This window comes from Piliocolobus tephrosceles, chromosome 19 (genome assembly GCF_002776525.5).
Source record: "Piliocolobus tephrosceles isolate RC106 chromosome 19, ASM277652v3, whole genome shotgun sequence".
In the NCBI taxonomy this organism is placed as follows: Eukaryota; Metazoa; Chordata; class Mammalia; order Primates; family Cercopithecidae; genus Piliocolobus; species Piliocolobus tephrosceles.
The window spans coordinates 10,138,902-10,159,845 of NC_045452.1; the positions used below are offsets into that span (position 1 = coordinate 10,138,902).

The 20,944-nt window shown below is 44.5% G+C and overlaps 1 protein-coding gene across 4 annotated transcripts in view; it reads right to left on the bottom strand.

Moving 5' to 3' along the window:
• Positions 1-20,944, bottom strand: part of CHEK2 (checkpoint kinase 2) — a 52,103-nt gene that overhangs the window by 11,115 nt on the left and 20,044 nt on the right. For all 4 annotated transcript variants that reach the window (XM_023190713.1, XM_023190712.1, XM_023190711.1 and 1 more), the window contains 4 exons: positions 13,786-13,894; positions 11,896-11,949; positions 5,084-5,145; positions 1,785-1,884 (listed from right to left, as the gene is read on the bottom strand). In XM_023190713.1, the coding sequence (XP_023046481.1) occupies positions 1,785-1,884; positions 5,084-5,145; positions 11,896-11,949; positions 13,786-13,894 (325 nt within the window). The remainder of the gene's footprint in view (positions 1-1,784; positions 1,885-5,083; positions 5,146-11,895; positions 11,950-13,785; positions 13,895-20,944) is intronic.

The following is a 20,944-nucleotide window of genomic DNA, read 5'->3' on the forward strand; positions in this document are numbered from 1 at the left end:
AAGAAAAATACAAAACAATTCGCCAGGCATGGTGGCGCATGCTTGTAATCCCAGCCACTCGGAAGGCCGAGGCAGGAGAATCGCTTGAACCCAGGAGGCGGAGGTTGTGGTGAGCCAAGATTGCGCCACTGCACTCCAGCCTGGGCAACAAGAGCAAAATTCAGTCTCAAAAAAAAAAATTTCTCTTGATCCTCACTCTGTATAAGGATTGCTCCCAATCACTGCATTTCCTGCATGGAGTGGGTTTTCAAGAAGAGACTGTGGAAGGGAATGGCCACAACCACATTTGGTCTGGGAAATGGTGATGTTCCTCAAAGCAAGTGCCACCAGCTATTTTTTCATCTAACACTTACTGAATAGAGATGGCTATGTGCATGCCCTGCCAGCCAGCCCACTGCCGTGAACAGGATGCTGCACCTGAAGGGAAACACCTAGTTCTGAGCCATGGGGGACCAACCCATGTGTCACAATCATCACAACTTGCAGCTTTGCCCTCAAACCTGCCCAGCTCCCACTCTGAGTTAAGAGAGACTTCTACAAGGATCAAGCAGAACTAATGAACTAATGATCAAGATCCCTCCAGAAATACCTCCAAGCTAAAGTTAGGCAACATAGGACCATGCTATCCCTATTTTTAAAGACAGAGTCTCACTCTGTCGCCTAGGCTGGAGTGCAGTGGCATGACTGTGGCTCACTGCAGCCTCAACCTCCCAGACTCAAGTCATCCTCCCACCTCAGCCTCCAGAGTGGCTAGGATCACAGTTGCCCGCCAGCATGCCTGGCTATTTTTATTTTTTGTAGAGATGAGGGTCCCACTATATTGCCCAGGCTGGTCTTAAACTCTTGGGCTCAAGTGATCCTCCTGCCTCAGCCTCTCAAAGTGCTGGGATTACAGGCATGAGCCACTGTGCCTAGCCTATTTATTTCTTTAATTCCCTTTCTTACATTCTCTTAAGTTACACAGTAAGAGTTTTTTTTTTTTTTTTTTTTTTTTTTTTTTTTTGAGACGGAGTCTCACTCTGTTGCCAGGCTGGAGCGCAGTGGCATGATCTCAGCACACTGCAACCTCCACCTCCCGGTTCAAGTGATTCTCCTGCCTCAGCCTCCCGAGTAGCTGGGATTACAGGCATGCACCACCACGCCCAGCTAATTTTTGTATTTTTAGTAGAGATGGGGTTTCACTACGTTGGCCAGGATGGTCTCAATCTCTTGACCTCGTGTTCTTCCCGCTTGGCTTCCCAAAGTGCTGGGATTACGGGCGTGAGCCACCGCGCCTAGCCAGTGAGAGCTTTTTCATCTCAGTGAAAGGAGTGGGGCATTTTTGCCAAGAAGAGAACAGCAAACACACAGATTCTCTTCTGAGTTGTTTTTTTTTTTGTTTTGTTTTGTTTTGTTTTGAGATGCAGTCTCGCTCTGTCGCCCACGCTGGAGTGCAGTGGCCGGATCTCAGCTCACTGCAAGCTCCGCCTCCCGGGTTTACGCCATTCTCTTGCCTCGGCCTCCTGAGTAGCTGGGACTACAGGCACCCGCCACCACGCCCGGCTAGTTTTTTGTATTTTTTTAGTAGAGACGGGGTTTCACCGTGTTAGCCAGGATGGTCTCAATCTCCTGACCTCGTGATCCGCCCGTCTCGGCCTCCCAAAGTGCTGGGATTACAGGCTTGAGCCACCGTGCCCGGCCTCTCTTCTGAGTTTTAATCGACGGTCCCTCAATTTCTGCCTAATTCAGGGAGTAATTCAACTAAAAGAAAGTCATCTGTCAAAATAATTGAGGGCTTCTCTTACCTGTACAGCCAAGAGCATCTGGTAAAAATAGAGCTTGCAGGTAGCTTCTTTCAGGCGTTTATTCCCCACCACTTTGTCAAACAGCTCTCCCCCTTCCATCCTGAAACACAAAGGCAAGGAAAGGGGTTCATTCCCTGGGGAGAAATGCACTTGGACAGAAGATAATAAAACAAACAAAACAAATTCATTAAGACAAGCAAACAGTTGACATTTTTATTCACTTTTGACTCCCATTTTTAAAACTAATGAGGTAATAAGCCTTATTCACAATCAGATGTCCCGGTTGGAAACTAAGGAACGAGATGAAAGGAGTGGGTATTGGAGGCACTTGGGGAACTTCAAAAAATCCGATTCAGTAGCTTGGAAGTGGGGCCCAGGAGTTGCTTTTGTTTTTTTGTTTGTTTGTTTTTTTGGGGGGTTTTTTTTTTTGAGACATTTGCTCTGTCACCCAGGCTGGAGCGCAGTGGTGCAATCTTGGCTCACTGCAACCTCCACTTCCCAGGTTCAAGTGATTCTCATGCCTTAGCCTCCCAAGGAGCTGGGGTTACAGGTATGCGCCACCAAGCCCAGCTAATTTTTGTTATTTTTTTAGTAGAGACAAAGTTTTGCCATGTTGGCCAGGTTGGTCTCAAACTCCTGGCCTTGAGTGATCTGCCCACTTTGCCCTCCCAAAAGTGCTGGGATTACAGGTATAAGCCACCACACCCAGTCAGGAGTTTGCATTTTTATCACACACCACAGATGATTCTGAGACTGAAGTAGAAGAGCAAACAGAAATTTACAAACAGACAACCAGGATCTGAACCCCAATTCTACCACTTCCCAGCTTTTGGACTTTGGGCAAGCTATTTAACCTGAGTTTGTTTCTACCACTTAAAAAATGGGGATGATACCATCTACCTTGATGGTTGTTTTAAAAATTAAGACATAACTGATGTAGGAAAAGCTCCTGGCACCGTGCTTGGCAAGGTTATTTATTTATTTATTTATTTATTTATTTATTTATTTATTTATTTATTTATAGATGGAGTTTCACTCTTGTTGCCCAGGCTGCAGTGTAATGGCACGATCTTGGTCACCGCAACCTCCACCTCCCAGGTCCAAGCGATTCTCCTGCCTCAGCCTCCCGAGTATCTAGGATTACAGGCATTCCCCACCATGCCTGGCTAATTTTGTATTTTTAGTAGAGACAGGGTCTCTCCATGTTGGTCAGACTGGTCTCGAACTTCTGACCTCAGGTGATCTGCCCACCTCAGCCTTTTCAAAGTGCTGGGATTACAGGCGTGAACCACCACGCCCAGCCCTGTGTTATCACTTTTATTAAACTGTGTTAACTAGGTTCAGTCAGGTAACAATCTCCTATTTGATAGCAGTAGATATTCCTTTAAGATCCACAAGCAGCTTCAGGCTCTCCTAGTGCTGTGATCAGGGGTGTTGTTTACCATATAGTCTTTTTTCGTATGTTTTTTGAGACAGTCTTGCTCTGTCCATCACGGCTCACTACAACCTCTGCCTCCCAGGTTCAAGCGATTCTCCATGCCTCAGCCACCTGAGGAGCTGGGACTACAGGCATGTGCCACCATGCCTGGCTAATTTTTGTATTTTTAGTAGAGAGGGGGTTTTGCCATGTTGGCCAGGCTGGTCTTGAACTCCTGGCCTCAAGGGATCCACCCACCTCAGCCTCCCAAAGTGCTGGGATTCCAGCTGTGAGCCACCACACCCAACCTGTTTTCTATATGTGTTAATGATCACCCTGCATAGATACCATTTGCCAACTAGGAGCAAAGCATTATGTGCCTGCCACAATAGCTGCTCCCAGAAACAATATTTACGCAGGAGTAGATATCAAGACAGGTATCTTCCAGAAATGAGACAGGAAGTTATTCTGATTACAGCAAATAACACAAGACATTGTCGCCACTGAAATAAACTACCAAAATACTGAAAGATACTCAGGAGCCACCATACAACCTGGTCCTGGGTTGAAAAGACCTGCGTAGAAAGGCCTACCCAGGTAGATATTTCAGAGTAGAGTCGTCCCTCAGTATCTGGGGGGATTGGTTCCAGGAGCCCTCTCAGATACCAAAATTCATGATGCCCAAGCCCTTTATATAACATGGCATAAGATTTGCATATAATCTATGTATATCATCCCATCTACTTTTTTCTTTTTTTTGAGGGAGAGTCTCACTCCCATTGCCCAAGCTGGAGTGCAGGGACACAATCTCAGCTCATTACAGCCTCGATTTCCCAAGCTCAGGTGATACTCCCACCTCAGCCTCCTAAATAACTGGAATTGCAGGCATGTGCCACCATGCCTCACTAATTTTGTGTGTGTGTGGGGTTTTTTTTTTTTTTTTGAGATGGAGTCTCACTCTGTGGCCCAGGCTGGAATGCAGGGGCACAATCTCAGCTCACTGCAACCTCTGCCTCCGGGGTTCAAGCGATTCTCCTGCTTCAGCCTCCTGAGTAGCTGAGATAACAGGTGTGTGACACTATGCCCAGCTAATTTTTGTATTTTTAGTAGAGACCGGGTTTCACCATGTTGGCCAGGCTGGTCTCGAACTCCTGACCTCAGGTGATCCACCCACCTCAGCCTCCCAAAGTGCTGAGATTATAGGCATGAGCCACCGTGCCCGGCCCTGGATACTTTAAATAATCTCTAAACTACTTACGAAACCTAATACAATGTAAATGTCATGTAAATAGTGGTTATACAGTACTGTTTAGAAAATAACAAGAAAAATGTCTGTTCATGTTTGGTACAGATACAACCATCCATTTTATTTTCCTAAGTATTTTCGATCTGGGGTTGGTTGAATACGTGGATGTGGAAACCCACAGTTATGGTGAGCCAATTATAACAATATTGCCCCATGGTGAGTACACACATGTGCCAGGTGCTCTGCTGGGGGATTTCCATCCCTCAACGCATCTAATTCATACAAGGACTTTGCATGTGGGGGCTCATTATAATCCCCATTTAACACTAGGAAGACGAGACTCAGAGAGGTGACAAAAACTCACCCATGGGTGGTCGGTCAGCTAGTCAACTGCAGAGTGGAGTTCAAGCCCAGGTCACAAATCCAGGACCTGGAGTCCCAACCACCTATCTTTGGAAACATTGGAGGGTTTTTAGGGTTGATATTAACCCCCTACACGCAGACTTTGTGGGCCCCACTACTACGTACATACGTTGAGGTCCCCCAGGATGAGAAAGGCAAGCCTACATTAGATTCTTTGGTGGCTTTACAAGTATTTGAATGGGAACAGAAAGTTGTAAAAAGTTTACTACTTACAATTCCAAAACAATATAATAATCTTCTGCATCAAAAAAGTTTTTAATCTTGATGATGCAAGGCTAAGAAGAGGGGGAGAAAAAAGGGAAAGTAGTGAGAAACTCCCAAGAGGAAAACCACAAGAGCTTAGAACTGTCTGCCCAGAGGGACAGGGAGGCCAAGACCAGGCATTTGACCCCCTGCCTCCAGAGGCTTGGAAGTTCAGTCACGGGAGAAGGCAGACAGAATCTAGCCGACTCCTCAGTGAGAACATGCAAGAAATTTTCCACCTCACCATGATGGTGAGAGACTAGTTCATATTTCATATGCAAGGATGCTACCTGGGAATGAAGGCTGGGTCTCCTCCCAGTCTTCTTCCTCACTGCCCCAAAGCAGAGGTACTCCAGGACAGCCTAAGGAACCCTGAGGGAGACTGACAAGTAGCATGAATAAAAGCGGTCAAGTAGGAGCCCTGCCATGCTGCCAAACAAGGGTTATTTAAGCTCCAGGCAACTGGAACCTCCAGGCAACTGGACCCCATGGAACAAGATCCTACCATTTTTTGAAGGAAGAGGAAAATTATAATTTTATAAGAACTCTAAAACACACTTGGGCGGGGCTGCAGAGAGAGAGAGAGAGACAGACAGACAGACAGACACACACGCACACACACACACATCCCTCTATGGCTGACAGTTCCTGACCACTGATCAATGCAGGATGCATGGAAGAACACTGAGGGTAAGGGAGAGAGTACCGCACATTTTAAAATGCCTATACAATATCATGACTTTATACTTAGCGTACCTATTTTTTTTTTTTTTTTTTTTTTTTTTGAGACAGCTTCATTTTCTTTTTTTGAGACAGAGTCTCACTTTGTCATTCAGGCTGAAGTGCAGCGGCACGATCTCAGCTCACTGCAACCTCCACCTCCCAGGTTCAAGTGATTCTCCTGCCTCAGCCTCCTGAGTAGCTGGAACTACAGGTGTGCACCACCACACCCCGCTAATTTTTGCATTTTTAGTAGAGAGGGGGTTTCACCATGTTGGCCAGGTTCGTCTTGAACTCCTGGCCTCAAGTGATCCACCCGCCTCAGCCTCCCAAAATGCTGGGATTACAGCAGTGAGCCACCATGCCTGGTGGGCATGCCTATTGTTTTTACGATAAAAAGGACAGAAGACAGTTAAGCTCGGTGGGTAAATAAAAGATTTGGTGAGTATTCATCAGGGACACACACCCCAGCACAGAGGAGGACTGTAGTTATATCAGAATTAAAAAGAGCCATCAGATTTTTTGGTTTTAGATTCAAGAGTGGTAAAACTTGCCAGATTGATCTTCCTATAATGTGTATTTCATCATATTCATCACTCATCACTCTGATTAAGATCCTCCAATGGAACCTTCCCACAATGAATTGTTAAATAGCAATGAATGAATGCTCAGTTTTCCCACCATAGATGGGTCTTCGAAGCATAATGTTGAATGAAAAAGGCAAGTCACAAAAGACTTCAAAGAGTATGATACAAGTTGAGCATCACACATACAAAAATCTAAAATCTGAATGCTCCCAAAATCCAAATCTTTTTTTTTTCCCTGAGACAGAGTCTCACTCTGTTGCCAGGCTGGAGTACAGTGGTGAGATCTTGGCTCACTGCAACCTCTGCCCCCGCTGGGATTCAAGCAATTCTCCTGCCTCAGTCTCCTGAGTAGCTGGGATTATGGGTACCTGCCACTGCGCCTGGCTAATTTTTGTATTTTTAGTAGAGACACGGTTTCACCATCTTGGCTGGGCCGGTCTTGAACTCCTGACCTCGTGATCCACCCGCCTCAGCCTCCCAAAGTGTTGGGATTACAGGCGTGAGCCACTGCGCCTGGCCCCAAATCTTTCTGAGAGCTGACACAACACTCAAAGGAAATACTCATTGGAGCATTTGGGATTTCAGATTTTTGGATCTGGAATGCTCAACCAGGAAGTACAATGCAAATGTTGGAAAATCCAAAAAGATTCAAGATCCAAAAACCTCTGGTCCCAGGCATTATGGATAAGGGACACTCAATGTGTATCATTTTTATAAGGTTCAGAAACAAGCAGTAAAACTGTATTATCTAGGGATACATATATACATGTGGCTTTAGAAAAGCAAGTGGCCGGGCGCAGTGGCGCATGCCTGTAATCCCAGCACTTTTGAGGCCAAGGCGAGTGGATCACCTGAGGTCAGGAGTTCACGACTAGCCTGACTAACATTGTGAAACGCTGTCTCTACTAAACACACAAAAAAATTAGCTGGGCATGGTGGTGCATGCCTGTTATCCAAGCTACTTGGGAGGCTGAGACAGGAGAATCACTTGTACCTAGGAATCACTTGAACCCGGGAGGCAGAGTTTGCAGTGAGCCAAAATCACGCCATGGCACTCCAGCCTGGGCAACAAGAGCAAAACTCTGTCTCAAAAACATAAAAAAAACTAAACTAAACTAAACTAAAATTAAATTAAATTAAAATAAAAAAGCAAAGGACAGGCCAGGCACAGTGGCTCACACCTGTAATCCCAGCACTTTGGGAGGCCGAGGCGAGCGGATCACCAAGTTAAGAGATCGAGACCATCCTGGTCAACATGGTGAAACCCTGTCTCTACTAAAAATACAAAAATTAGCTGAGTGTGGTAGCATGCACCTGTAGCACGCAGCTGCTCGGGAAGCTGAGGCAGGAAAATCGCCTGAACCCAGGAGGCAGAGGTTGCAGTGAGCCAAGATCATGCCACTGCACTCCAGCCTGGCAACAGAGCAAGACTCTGTCTCAGGAAAAAAAAAAAAAAAACGGGGGGATAGCACACACAGCATTCAAGGTAATGGCATTACCTCTGGGTAGGATGGGGAAAACATAAACAGGTAGCTCGAGTCATATGGTCAGGTTTTTTGTGTTTTTTGTTTTGTTTTGCTTTTGTTTTTGTGACAGGGTCTCACTCTGCTGCCCAGGCTGAAGTGCAATGGGGTGATCATGGCTTACTGCAGTCTCGACTTTCTGGGCTCAAGTGATCCTCCCACCTCAGCTTCCCAAAGTGCTGGGATTATAGGCATGAGCCACCATGCACGGCTGTAAAAAGTACCTTTTAAAGGAGAATAAAGCCAGGAGCTGTGGCTCACGCCTGTAATCCCAGCACTTTGGGAGGCCAAGACAGGCAGATCACCTGAGGTCAGGAGTTCGAGACCAGCCTGCCCAACATGGTGAAACCCCATCTCTACTAAAAACACAAAAATTGGCTGAGTGTGGTGGCGGGTGCCTGTAATCCCAGCTAGTCTGGAGTCTGAGGCAGAATCACTTGAACCCTGGAGGTGGAGGTTGCGGTAAGCCGAGATCACGCTACTGCACTCCAGCCTGGGCAGCAGAGGGAGACTGCATCACATACATACATACATACATACATACATACATACATAAACAAATAGGAAAGAAGAAAAGCCACACATAGAAAAGGAACAGAGAGAAGGAAAAACGGGAACTGCTTGGTTCTGGTTGGCTTCATAATGGGCAGTGCCAGTACCTATCCGAAAATGGGTGGGGTCTGGAGCTAACAGAGCATGAAGAGATACCTGATAGTCAGAACCAGTGTGAATTATCTCCTCTAGTGTCCACTACCTCCAGGGTCATTGGCTGGGGCTGTCACAGCTAAAAGGGTCTCTCTACCAGGAATCAGAAGCTACTAACCCACACCTTCCACTTAGGTCACACTGGGAAAGCAGTTCAGGGAATTAATGATCTCTGTCACTCTCCAAGTGTGTTGTCTGTGCTAAAAGCTTTAGGAGCACGTCTCATTAAATTCTCACACTGACCTTGTGACATAAGTATTCTTACTGTCTTCATTGTACAGCTGAGGAAACGGGGGTTCCAATAAGTAAAATGAACTTTTCAAATGACTTCTCAGCTTCTTTGATAGTACTGAGATAGGAACCCAGGTCTGCATACTAAAGTCACGTGAGGGAAGGGAAGGACAGCTCTATCTGTGCTTACCACTGCCTGGGTCCACAAGACAGCCTGGCATGATAAGTGTTCAAAAACTCCCCACATCAATCTCTGACTGCAAAGGTCCAGCTCTCTTGGCCACTAGACTCTACTTATTGTTCCCAAGCATCAAAATGCACTCATGAGCCCATGTTTAATTCCCAAGAGTTCCATGTGCCCTTGTAAAAAGCAAATAAATATGTCTAGAAATCTTTTTTAGGGTTTTGAATTCTTCTCTATCGCACTGGACACCGGATTTGTACAAATGTTATGTTTGAAGATCATCTGACATCAGAGAAAATTCCCTGAGCATTTGTGTTTATCTTTTTTTTTTTTTTCCTGAGACGAAGTCTTGTTCTGTTGCCCAGGCTGGAGTGCAGTAGCACAATCTCAGCTCATTGTGAGCGCTGCCTCCCGGGTTCATGCCATTCTCCTGCCTCAGCCTCCTTAGTAGCTGGGACTACAGGTGCCCGCCACCACGCCCGGCTAATTTTTGTTTTGTTTTGGTTTGGGTTTTTTTTGGTATTTTTAGTAGAAATGGGGTTTCACCATGTTAGCCAGGATGGTCTCAATCTCCTGACCTCGTGATCTGCCCACCTCAGCCTCCCAAAGTGCTGGGATTACAGGCGTGAGCCACCGTGCCCAGCACATTTGTGTTTATCTTAAGGGTAGGTCTGATGCAACCCCACCCCAGAAAATTGGAGGGCTCCTCTCTCCCAGCAGGGCATGGTGGCACATGCCTACAGTCCCAGCTACTCAGGAGGCTGAGGCAGGAGGATCGCTTGGTCCTAGGAGTTTGAGGCTGCAATGAGCTATGATTGTGCCACTGCACTGAAGCCTGGGTGACAGAGAGAGACGGTCTCTAAAAATACGTGTGTGTGTGTGTGTATGTGTGTGTGTGTATCTGTGTGTGTATGTTAAAGAGAGACTCCCCATCTCTTGGAAAAAGGACCTGGCAAATTCAGGGAGGACGAAGAATTTGCAAAAGAAACAGAAGAAAGCCAAGCAGGAAGGTCAGCCACTCAGGTTCTCATGGGTTTTCAGGTCCACCCACTGAATTCTTTTTTTTTTTTTTTTTGAGACGGACTCTTGCTCTGCCGCCCAGGCTGGAGTGCAGTGGCCGGATCTCAGCTTACTGCAAGCTCCGCCTCCCGGGTTCACGCCATTCTCCTGTCTCAGCCTCCCGAGTAGCTGGGACTACTGGTGCCCGACTCGTCGCCCGGCTAGTTTTTTGTATTTTCTATTAGAGACGGGGTTTCACCGTATTAGCCAGGATGGTCTCGATCTCCTGACCTCATGATCCGCCCGTCTTGGCCTCCCAAAGTGCTGGGATTACAGGCTTGAGCCACCGCGCCCGGCAACCCACTGAATTCTAAAGAAACCTGTTGAAGTACTATGTCAACAACAGTAATTGCCCCTCAGTTTCTACTGACTTTTTGGGGGGATTTGGAGAGGTAGAACAACAGAGAAGAAATCTTTTTGCTGTTTGGAGGTTAAAAGCCAGAATAAGGCCAGGTGCGGTGGCTCACGCCTGTAATCCCAGTACTTTGGGAGGCTGAGGCGGGGGGATCACGAGGTCAGGAGATTGAGACCATCCTGGCTAACATGGTGAAACCCCGTCTCTACTAAAAATACAAAAAATTAGCCGGGCGTGGTGGTGGGTGCCTGTAGTCCATCCAGGAGGCTGAGGCAGGAGAATGCCGTGAACCTGGGAGGCGGAGCTCGCAGTGAGCCAAGATTGCGCCACTGCACTCCAGCCTGGGCAACACAGCAAGACTCCACCTCAAAAAAAAAAAAAAAAAAGCCAGAATAAGATCATCATTAGCTGGACAGGAGAGTGGTCTTGCCTTGAGTTTAATGCTACTGCCTAATGAGCTTACACCTTCATGGGTGCTCATGAATTAATGAAGAAACTGAAAAAAACAATAAAAAGCAAGATAAGATTAGGCCCACCCTCTAATTTTTCTTCTCACTTTTTAAAAGTGAGACACATTTTTCATTGAGACAGAGTCATCACTGCACAAAAAGATAAGAACTACTTACACCCAGGAAGGCCACAGACACCATTTAATCAGATATAAGGACAGGATGTTGTCATACTTAACGGATACGCTTGGATTTATTTGGATTACTCCAAATAAAAGGTATTCAAAGGTGTTAAAACTTCAGGTATAACTAAACCAAATTTACTAAAATTAACACTGTTTTCTCCAATATAACCAGTTGTGTCTATGAGATAGAATAATTGCTATGTCTTTTGGTCAAGAACTAACTCAGAAGAAATATCATGTAATTATTTAATCATGAAATCTTTATATAGTATTGCTCACTCAATAACATTTTGGGGTAAAACTCTTCCCAGCTATATGACAACTAGGCATGCATGTACATGTACACATAAGTTAAAGAACCCAGGTTAATATTAGCTTTATTTTATTTATTCATTTAATTTTTTTTTTGAGACAGAGTCTCACTCTGTCACCCAGGCTGGAATGCAGTGGCGTGATCTTGGCTCACTGCAATCTCTGCCTCCCAGATTCAAGCACTTCTCCTGCCTCAGCCTCCCAAGTAGTTGGGATTACAGGCATGTGCCATCATGCCCAGCAAATTTTTTGTATTTTTAGTAGACAGGGTTTCACCATGTTGGCCAGGCTGGCCTCAAACTCCCAACCTCAGGTGATTTGCCTGCCTCGGCCTCCCAAAGTGTTAGGGTTACAGGTGTCAGCCACCACACCTGGCCAATATTATCTTTATTATACTGAAAGGCTTTATACTCTTCTCATATTTTGAGATAAATAAACCTAAGTATGAGTCATATTTTACAATAATACTTACATGATTTAGCTTTTTCAAAATTTCTATTTCTGTTTCAACATTGAGAGCTGGGTCCTTTGATAAATAGAATAACAGAGTTTAATAATAATATATTTTAAAAAACATTTACAGTTAAACTTAGTTGACTCAAGGCTGCCTGAGTTCCAAACCCAACTCTATTCATACAAAGAAATCAAAGCCCAGAGGTCAATGACTTAAATACTTCACCTAAAATAACTCTGTAAAATGCTTGGCAAATAGTAAGCATTCAATAAATGGCCAGGTCCTGTGCCAAGCTCTTTGTTTACAGAGATCATGTCTCATAAGCCTCAGAATCCCCATCTTACAGATGGGGCAACCAAGGCTCAGAAAACAGAAGCCCCCTGCCCTAATCTCCACAGTCAGAAACAAGTGTCTTTCCACTGTGTTCATTTTTAATTAGTAAACCCTACTTATTAGCTATGGAACTATTTACATTCATTAAAATGACAAAAGGAACATGAACAAGAAAGTTGTTCAATTAAACTGCATAAAGAAAATGTCAAGTCAAATTTCTGCTAATAGAGCAGATACAGGTTCCAACTTCAATAGCAGGCTCATATATTTACTGAGACACTGACAAGAGGCTTTAGGGTACTAAAGTTGTTCTGTTACAATTCCAAAAGGATGAATCAAGTAACTCAACTTCCTGGGCTACACCCTCCACAAGCAAAGAGGAGATAGAATTACATATTTATGTAAAATGAACTTCAGCTAAGAAACCCAGATGTTTAATTTTAAGAGCCTGCCTCTTCCTGTAAGCTGCTAAACTCATTACCAAGTCAGGGTATACTCTGATAACAGAATGGTCACAAAGGGTCCAATCTGATTCAAATAATGAAATCAAAACATAAAATTTTACTCCCAGTTTTTAACAATCTAGTTGGTATTTTCTTCTCCCCTAAATGGGAAACAAATCTTAGAATCATAGGGAAAAAGATCTATAACAAAGTGAACACAAAAAGGAAATTCCTCCTGCCATGTGAGAATGGCATTGTCTAGGGGGGAAAAAAATTGATCTTTAAAGAATGTGAAAGTATAATAGCCAGAAACAGCTGGCCACAAGGGAAAATGTGATTAGAGGTTGTGTTTTACGTTACTTTTTTGAGTCACATGTGGAAAGACCAATGCATTTGGCCATCTCTCCCACACAGTAAATGTGGATTAAAAAAAAGTAGTAAAATAAATGGCTGCTATAAAGGAAGGCTATTTCAATGATTTAATTAAAAATTTAAAAATCTATGGCTAATCCACAAACCAAGGATACTCACTGCCATATTACCCAGAACAGCAAAGAATAAGAAATTGTCTAAATGATCAGCCAAAGAAATGGTTAAATTACAATAAAGTTGATGACATGAAAACTCAGTCATCAAAAAGGATGTATTAGGCAAAAGTCTATGCCATAATGCATTTGTAGAAAAGCAAAATACAAAACTGTATATACAAGATGATTTCAACCATCTAAAAACATGATTTCATCTGAACAAAACCTAGAAGGAAAAGGAAAACTGAAAACAGCTGTGGGGTTACAGTGGGGATTATGGCTGAATTTTTTTCTCTAATTTCCTGTCATTTATTGTAAAAACAATCTTGTAACGACTTTGAACTTGGAAGAAGAAGAAAAAAAAAACTTCCCGCTATGTTCATTATTGTGTACAATTAAATACTTTTGGAACCAAATTATCTATAAGTAAAAGTCTCTAGATTAATCAAAGATGCCCCCAAATTTTCCATGTTCTTTGATACTCACAAATTCATCCATCTAAGCAGGCGATTATTCCTGAGTTTGAAAATCATCAAGCTAAGATTATTTTGGGAAGTTATGAAGACGTGTTAATAAAAGGTGAGCAGCTTTTTGTTGGTACTTACTGTCTCTCTTGCTGAACCAATAGCAAACTTCCTTTTGCTGATGATCTTTATGGCTACTTTCTTACATGTTTTCCTCTCAAAAGCCAGCTTTACCTCTCCACAGGCACCACTAGAGGGAAAAACAAAGACAGTGATTGTCTGAATGTTTTTAATTATGAGACCTACCACTCCTGGGTCCGCTTCGAGTATTAGAATTTACAGACATTCCATATAACAACCTTTCCATTGTCCCTGTTTGCAGAGGACACAGTGAAACTTCACCAATGTAAAATGTCAAGGGCTTAACAGCCGAAAACACTAAGTCAACTCCAAATTCCATTTCTGAGCTGAGTGATACAAACATGTGTCTTACTGCAGCCGTGGATTGTGAAATTCCCAGAAAGATACTAAGAGAAAAATGAGAGAGAAACTACTTATCCGAGAGGTCAGAAAAACATTAACTAGAAACAGCCCTCCCTGGTCATGAGTGTCCCAAACAAATAACAGGAAACAGAATCTGCAAATGAATAACTTTAATGGATATATTTCTTTCTTTCTTATTCTCCGTCTTAAAAGGAAGTGCATAAGCAGTTGACAGCATGAGTTGCACCCTAAATCAAATCTGATTACCTAAGAAACCAAAAGTATTACACAATTAGCCTACTTGCAGCAACGTCTCACAGAGATTTGCAGTTAATTGGGATACTACTCATGGAAGAGGAATGCTCTCCAAGCCATTACCCAGAACACAGTTAATCCTGAGTAGGATCTGTCCTCCAAAGCTTGGGTCAGCCCAAGATAATGGCTACTAGGGCATCAATTATCCATTATGAAGTAGACTATTATAACTATTGTGGGTTTTGAAGGGGCAAGTTGAGGGTTTACCAAGACATCTTTTTTACTGTGTTAAATATACATAACACAAAATGTATCACTGGAATCATTTTAAAGTATACTATTCAGTGGCATTAAGTACACTGCCAATGTTCTACAACCATCAGCATCTAATTCCAGAACTTTCTCATTAGCTCAAATGGAAACCCTGTACCTGTAAGCAATTAAGCAGTCACTCCTTACTCTACCCTGTCCCCAGCCCTCAGCCCCCAGCCCCCAGCCCCTGGCAACCACTAATCTGCTTTCTCTATGTATTGATTTGCCTATTCTGAATATTTCATATCGATGAAATCATACAATATGTAGCCTTTTGTGTCTGGATTCTTTCACTTAGCGTAATGCCATAACATTTGTGGTTCGTCATTCCTTTTTACAGCTGAATAATATTCCATTATATAGAAGTATCATATTTTGTTTATCTATTCACCTTCTGATGGACGTTATTCGGTTTGTTTCTACCTTTTCTAAGCGGTTTCTTCAATATGACAACAAAACCTTAAGCAACAAAAGAACAAAAATAGATATAAACTAGGCTTCTTCATTGTGACTAAAGCTGCTAGGAACGTTCATGTACAAGTTTTGTCTGAACACTTGTTTGCTTTTTTTTTTTGAAGTATAGGCTCAATCTGTTGCCCAGGCTGGGGTGCAGTGGCACGATCTCAGCTCACTACAACCTCCGCCTCCTGGCTTCAAGCAATTCTTGTGCCTCAGCCTCCTGAGTAGCTGGGATTACAGGTGTGTGCCACCTCGCCCAACTAATTTTTGTATTTTTAGTAGAGACAGGGTTTCACCATGTTGAGCAGGATGGTCTCGAACTCCTGACCTCAAGCGATCCACCCACCACACTCTCCCAAAGTGCTGGGATTACAGGCATGAGCCACCATATCCGGCCTGAACACTTGTTTTTTAAATTGGGAAATTTGTAAACCTAGAAGGAAAATTTCTGGGTCACATGATAATTCTATGTTTACCTTTTTCTGTTATTGTTTGTGGTTGTTATTTATGCCTCATAGAGCTCGGATGTTTACCTTTTTAAGAAATCACCAAACTATTTCCCACAGCGGCTACACCATTTTACATTCCCATCAGCAGTGCACAGGGGTTCCAATTTCTCCACATCCTCACCAACAGTTACTATTTTTTGTTTCTTTATTATGGTCCCTCGTAGGTAGCTGTGAAGTAGTATCTCATTGTGGTTTTGATTTGTATTTCCCTAATACTAATGATATTCAGCATCTTTTGATGTGCTTTTTGACCATTGTATGTCTTCTTGAGAGAAATGTCTATTCAGGCCCTTTGCCCATTTTTTTTTGTTCTGTTTTTAGAGACAGGATCTCACTCTGTCACCCAGGCTGGAGTGCAGTGCCTTTGCCCATTTTTAAATGGCAGGTTGTTTGTTTTTTTATTGTAGATTTCTAAGATGTCTTTATCTATTGTGGACATAAGCCCTTATCAGATATAGGGCTTGTAAATATTTTATCATTCTGTTGGTTGCGTTTTCACTCTCTTGATAGGTATCTTTTGAGACACAAAAGTTTTTAATTTTAAGTCTAATTTATCTATTCTTTCTTTTGTTGCTGTGCTTTTGTGTCTTAAGAAACCACTGCCAAATACAAGGTCATGAAGAGTTGTTCCTACGTTTTCTTCCCAGAGTTGCAAAGTTTTACCTCTTATATTTCATTCTTGGTTCCACTTTGAATTAATTCTTATGTATGGTATGAGGTAAGGGTCCACGCAACTGTTCTTTTTTAAATCAGCTCAAAGCACTTTCCAATTTCCCTTCTCCTGGAAACAGTCACTCTTTGCCCGGGAATTCCTCCCTGAGTTCATGCAGCTCTAGCTGGGGGTCTACTGTGGCACAATCCCTACTCCTAGAAACACAGGATAGCTACATAACCAAAACGGAGCTGGAACAGCGAGCCGTGATCATGCCACCGCACTGCAGCCTGAGAAACAGAGCAACACCCTGTCATTCATTCACACATACAGCCAGAGTTGCCCTTGAAATCAAATGCTGACATTGGGAGAGAGCGTTCTCTCTGCTGTAGTTTCTAGACAAAGAAAATATCAATCTGCACCTCCTGGTAGCCATTTTTCCTGCCACATAGAACAATTCTATAGGAAGGCAACAAATAGCTGAATCAAGAGATGGAGCTAGAGCCCTGGTGACACTGTGAGACTCTCAGATGCAGTCAACCAGACCATCAGAACTCAAAGACCATGAATTAAAAGCCTAATGACCTCCTAGATATACCCAGTTACTTTTTATATTTTTAGTAGAGACGGCGTTTTACCGTGTTAGCCAGGCTGGTCTCAAACTCCTAACCTCAAGTGATCTGCCTGCCTCGGCCTCCCAAAGTACTAGGATTACAGGCGTGAGCCACTGCGCCCAGCCTGGCTCTCTATTTCCCAGTTACAAAAGCCAGTAAATTTTTTATCTTACCTGACTCATTTGAGTTGAGTTTCTGTCATCTGCTACAAGTTAGAGAATTCATATTAAATCCTCCCTTAGGAAAACATTGAGTTCCATACATTTCTTCTTTTTCTTTTCCCCCTTCTGAGATATGGTCTCACTCTATCACCCAGACTGGAATACAGTGGCATGATCACGGCTCACTGCAGCCTCCACCTCCTGGGCTCAAGTAATCTTCCCACTTCCACCTTCGAAGTAGCTGGGACTACAGGTGCAGCCCACCACGCTCAGCTAACTTTTTCTGTTTTTTTCTACAGACAGGATTTCATCCCGCTGCCCAGGCTGGTCTCGAACTCCTAGACTCAAGCCTGCCTCAGCTTCCCAAAGTGTTGGGGTTTACAGGCATGCGCCACCATACCTAGCCTCATACTTTTTTTTTTTTGAGACATTGTCACTCTGTTGTCAAGGGTGGAGTACAGTGACGCGATCTCAGCTCACTACAACCTCCCCCTCCTGGGTTCGAGCAATTCTCCTGCCTCAGCCTCCCGAGTAGCTGGGATTACAGGCATGCTCCACCACACCTGTCTAATTTTTGTATTTTTAGTGGAGACGGGGTTTCGCCCTCTTGGCCAGGCTGGTCTTGAACCCCTGACCTCAGGTGATCCACCCGCCTCGGCCTCCCAAAGTGCTGGGAATACAGGTGTGAGCCACCGTGCCCATTGGCCAGACCAGCCTGGCCAAGAGGGTGAAACCCCATCTCCACTAAAAATACAAAAATTAGCCAGGAGTGGTGGTGGGCGCTTGTAATCCCAGCTACTCGGGAGGCTGTAGCAGAGAATTGCTTGAACCCACGAGGCAAAGGTTGCAGTCAGCTGAGATCTCACCACTGTACTCCAGCCTGGGCGACAGTGAGATTTCAAGTAACCAGTGCAAATATGGAAACACAATCAGTTACTGAATTCAGTATCAGTAAACTAAAATTTCTCCCATATAATAAAGAGGATACTGTGCTTGACTATGTTGCAGGAATATGGATGATTATTTCCTTTTATGTACTTTCTACTTCTGTGTTTCCGAAAATATCAGTAGAAAGACCTTTGTGAGAAGGGAAGGGGGTTGAAGAGCATTTTGTAATGTGGTAACAGTATCCTGATACTTTCCTAAATAAATGGTTCTCAAAGTATGACTGGATCTCCCCAATAGAACCCCAAGGCCTTGCAGGGCATCCATAAAGCCACAACTATGTTCAGAATAATACTAAGACATTATTTGTGTTTTCCATTCTCATTAGCTCATACATACGGAGTTTTCCAGAGGCTAGGTGGCATGTGACTGATTTGCTTTCCAGGAAGCTGATTTGCTTTCTAGGAAGCTGATTTGCTTTCCAGGCTCACCAGGGGGAGTATTAAAGGACCAGCGAGTAGGCAGGGCTAGGAGCAAAACTGCGGGTTTATTTTTTGGTCAGCCAGCTTTGTGGGGGAGGGGTGAGGTCTGTCAGTCTCCAGCAGGGGAGGCCGGGGGAGTCACCGGGCGGAGCTCTCGGGCGAGGTTCCTAGGTCCGCACACGAGCAGAGGCCAAGGAAGTTCGCACCGCGCGCCCGCGGGAGCGGCTTTTATGTCCTGGGCCTGGGAGTGGGGCGGGTCGGGGGCCGGGCGGTAGGCGTGGCTAGGCGGGTTCCGGTTTTTCTCCGTCGGAGGTCGGGTTGCGCCTGCGCAGTCGACCTGTGTCTTTCCCGGGGCGGGAAAGCTGACGGTGAAGAACCCGGAACTGCGCCATCTTGCCTCCGTTGGTCCAAGCAGTGACAATGTAACAGACTGAATGAGGAAGCAAATATCAGAATCTAGCCATCTTCTAACTAAGCCAGATGTCAGAAAAATTTGGAAAAATGTCGAACAGTTCCTCTCTTCTCACTAATCATTTTAATAATTATTTTTCATAAAAAATATTACTCAGGCCAGGCGCAGTGGCTCACGCCTGTAATCCCAGCACTTTGGGGGCCCACGCAGGCAGATCATGAGATCAGGAGATCGAGACCATCCTGGCTAACACAGTAAAACCCCATCTCTACTAAAAATACAAAAAATGGGGCCGGGCGCGGTGGCTCAAGCCTGTAATCCTAGCACTTTGGGAGGCCGAGACGGGCGGATCACGAGGTCAGGAGATCGAGACCATCCTGGCTAACAGGGTGAAACCCCGTCTCTACTAAAAAATACAAAAAACTAGCGGGGCGAGGTGGCAGGTGCCTGTAGTCCCAGCTACTCGGGAGACTGAGGCAGGAGAATGGCGTAAACCCGGGAGGCGGAGCTTGCAGTGTGCTGAGATCCGGCCACTGCACTCCAGCCTGGGCAACAGAGCGAGACTCCGTGTCCAAAAAAAAAAAAATACAAAAAATTAGCTGGGCGTGGTGGCACAGACCTGTAGTCCCAGCTACTTGGGTGGCTGAGGCAGAAGAATCACTTGAACCTGGAAAGCGGAGGTTGCAGTGAGCCGAGATCGTGCCACTGGACTCCAGCCTGGGTGACAGAGCGAGACTCCGTCTCAAGAAGAAAAAAATAAATGTTACCCATCTTAACATGTAGTAAGTTTACTTAATGAATTAATATAAAAATGTCTTGGCCAAACACAACACTTTGAGAGGCTAAGGCAGGAACATAACTTGAGCCCAGGAGTTCGAGACAAGCCTAGGCAACATAGCAAGACTCATCTCTACAATAAAAAAAATAAAAATTAGGGCCAGGCGTGGTGGCTCACGCCTGTGATCCCACTACTCTGGGAGGCCGAGGTAGGCAGATCACCTGAGGTCAGGAGTTCAAGACCAGCCAGGCCAACATGGTGAAACCCCGTCTCTACTAAAAATACAAAAAAATTAGCCGGATGTGGTGGTGGGCACCTGTAATCCCAGCTACCTGGAAGGCTGAGGCAGGAGAATCACTTGAACCCAGGAGGCGGAGGTTGCAGTGAGCTGAGACCACGCCATTGCACTCCAACCTGGGCAACAAGAACAAAACTCCATCTCAAAAAACACAAAGTAAAAATTAGCTGGGTGTGGTGGCACATCCCTGTAGTCCCAAGTACACAGGAGGCTGAGGTGGGAGGATTCCTTGAACCTGAGCGATCAAGGCTGCCATGAGCTGTGGTAACACTACTGCACTCCAGGAGGCCGAGGTAGGCAGATCACTAAGTCAGGAGTTCGAGACCAGCCTGGCCAATATGGTGAAACCCCGTCTCAGGCCACAGTGAGCTCTGATCATGCCACTACATTCCAGCCTGGGTAACAGAGCAACACCCTATCCCACAAAGAAATAAAATAAAAATAAATTTAAAATAATTATCACTAATAAAATTCATGAGGCAAAAGAGTTAATTTCAATTAATAATTATCAAACACATCAAAAATACACCTATATGATGTATGAAAAATGCTCAACATCTCTAGCCATCAAGGAAATGCAAATTAAAACCACAATGACATATCACCTGAAGCCTGTTAGAATGGCTATTATCAAAAAGATGAATAATAACAAGCATTGGAGAGGATGTGAAGAAAAGAGAACCTTGGTACGCTGTTCGTGGGAATGTAAAGTAGTACAGCCATTTCAGAAGCTAGTATAAAGGTTCCTCAAAAAGCTAAAATTATAATTACCATATGATCTAGCAATCCCACTTCTGGATATATATACAAAATAATTAAGGCCGGGCGCGGTGGCTCATGCCTGTAATCCCAGCACTTTGGGAGGCCGAGACGGGCGGATCATGGGGTCAGGAGATCGAGACCATCCTGGCTAATACGGTGAAACCCCGTCTCTACTAAAAATACAAAAACTAGCCGGGCGTGTGGTGGGCGCCTGTAATCCCAGCTGCTCGGGAGGCTG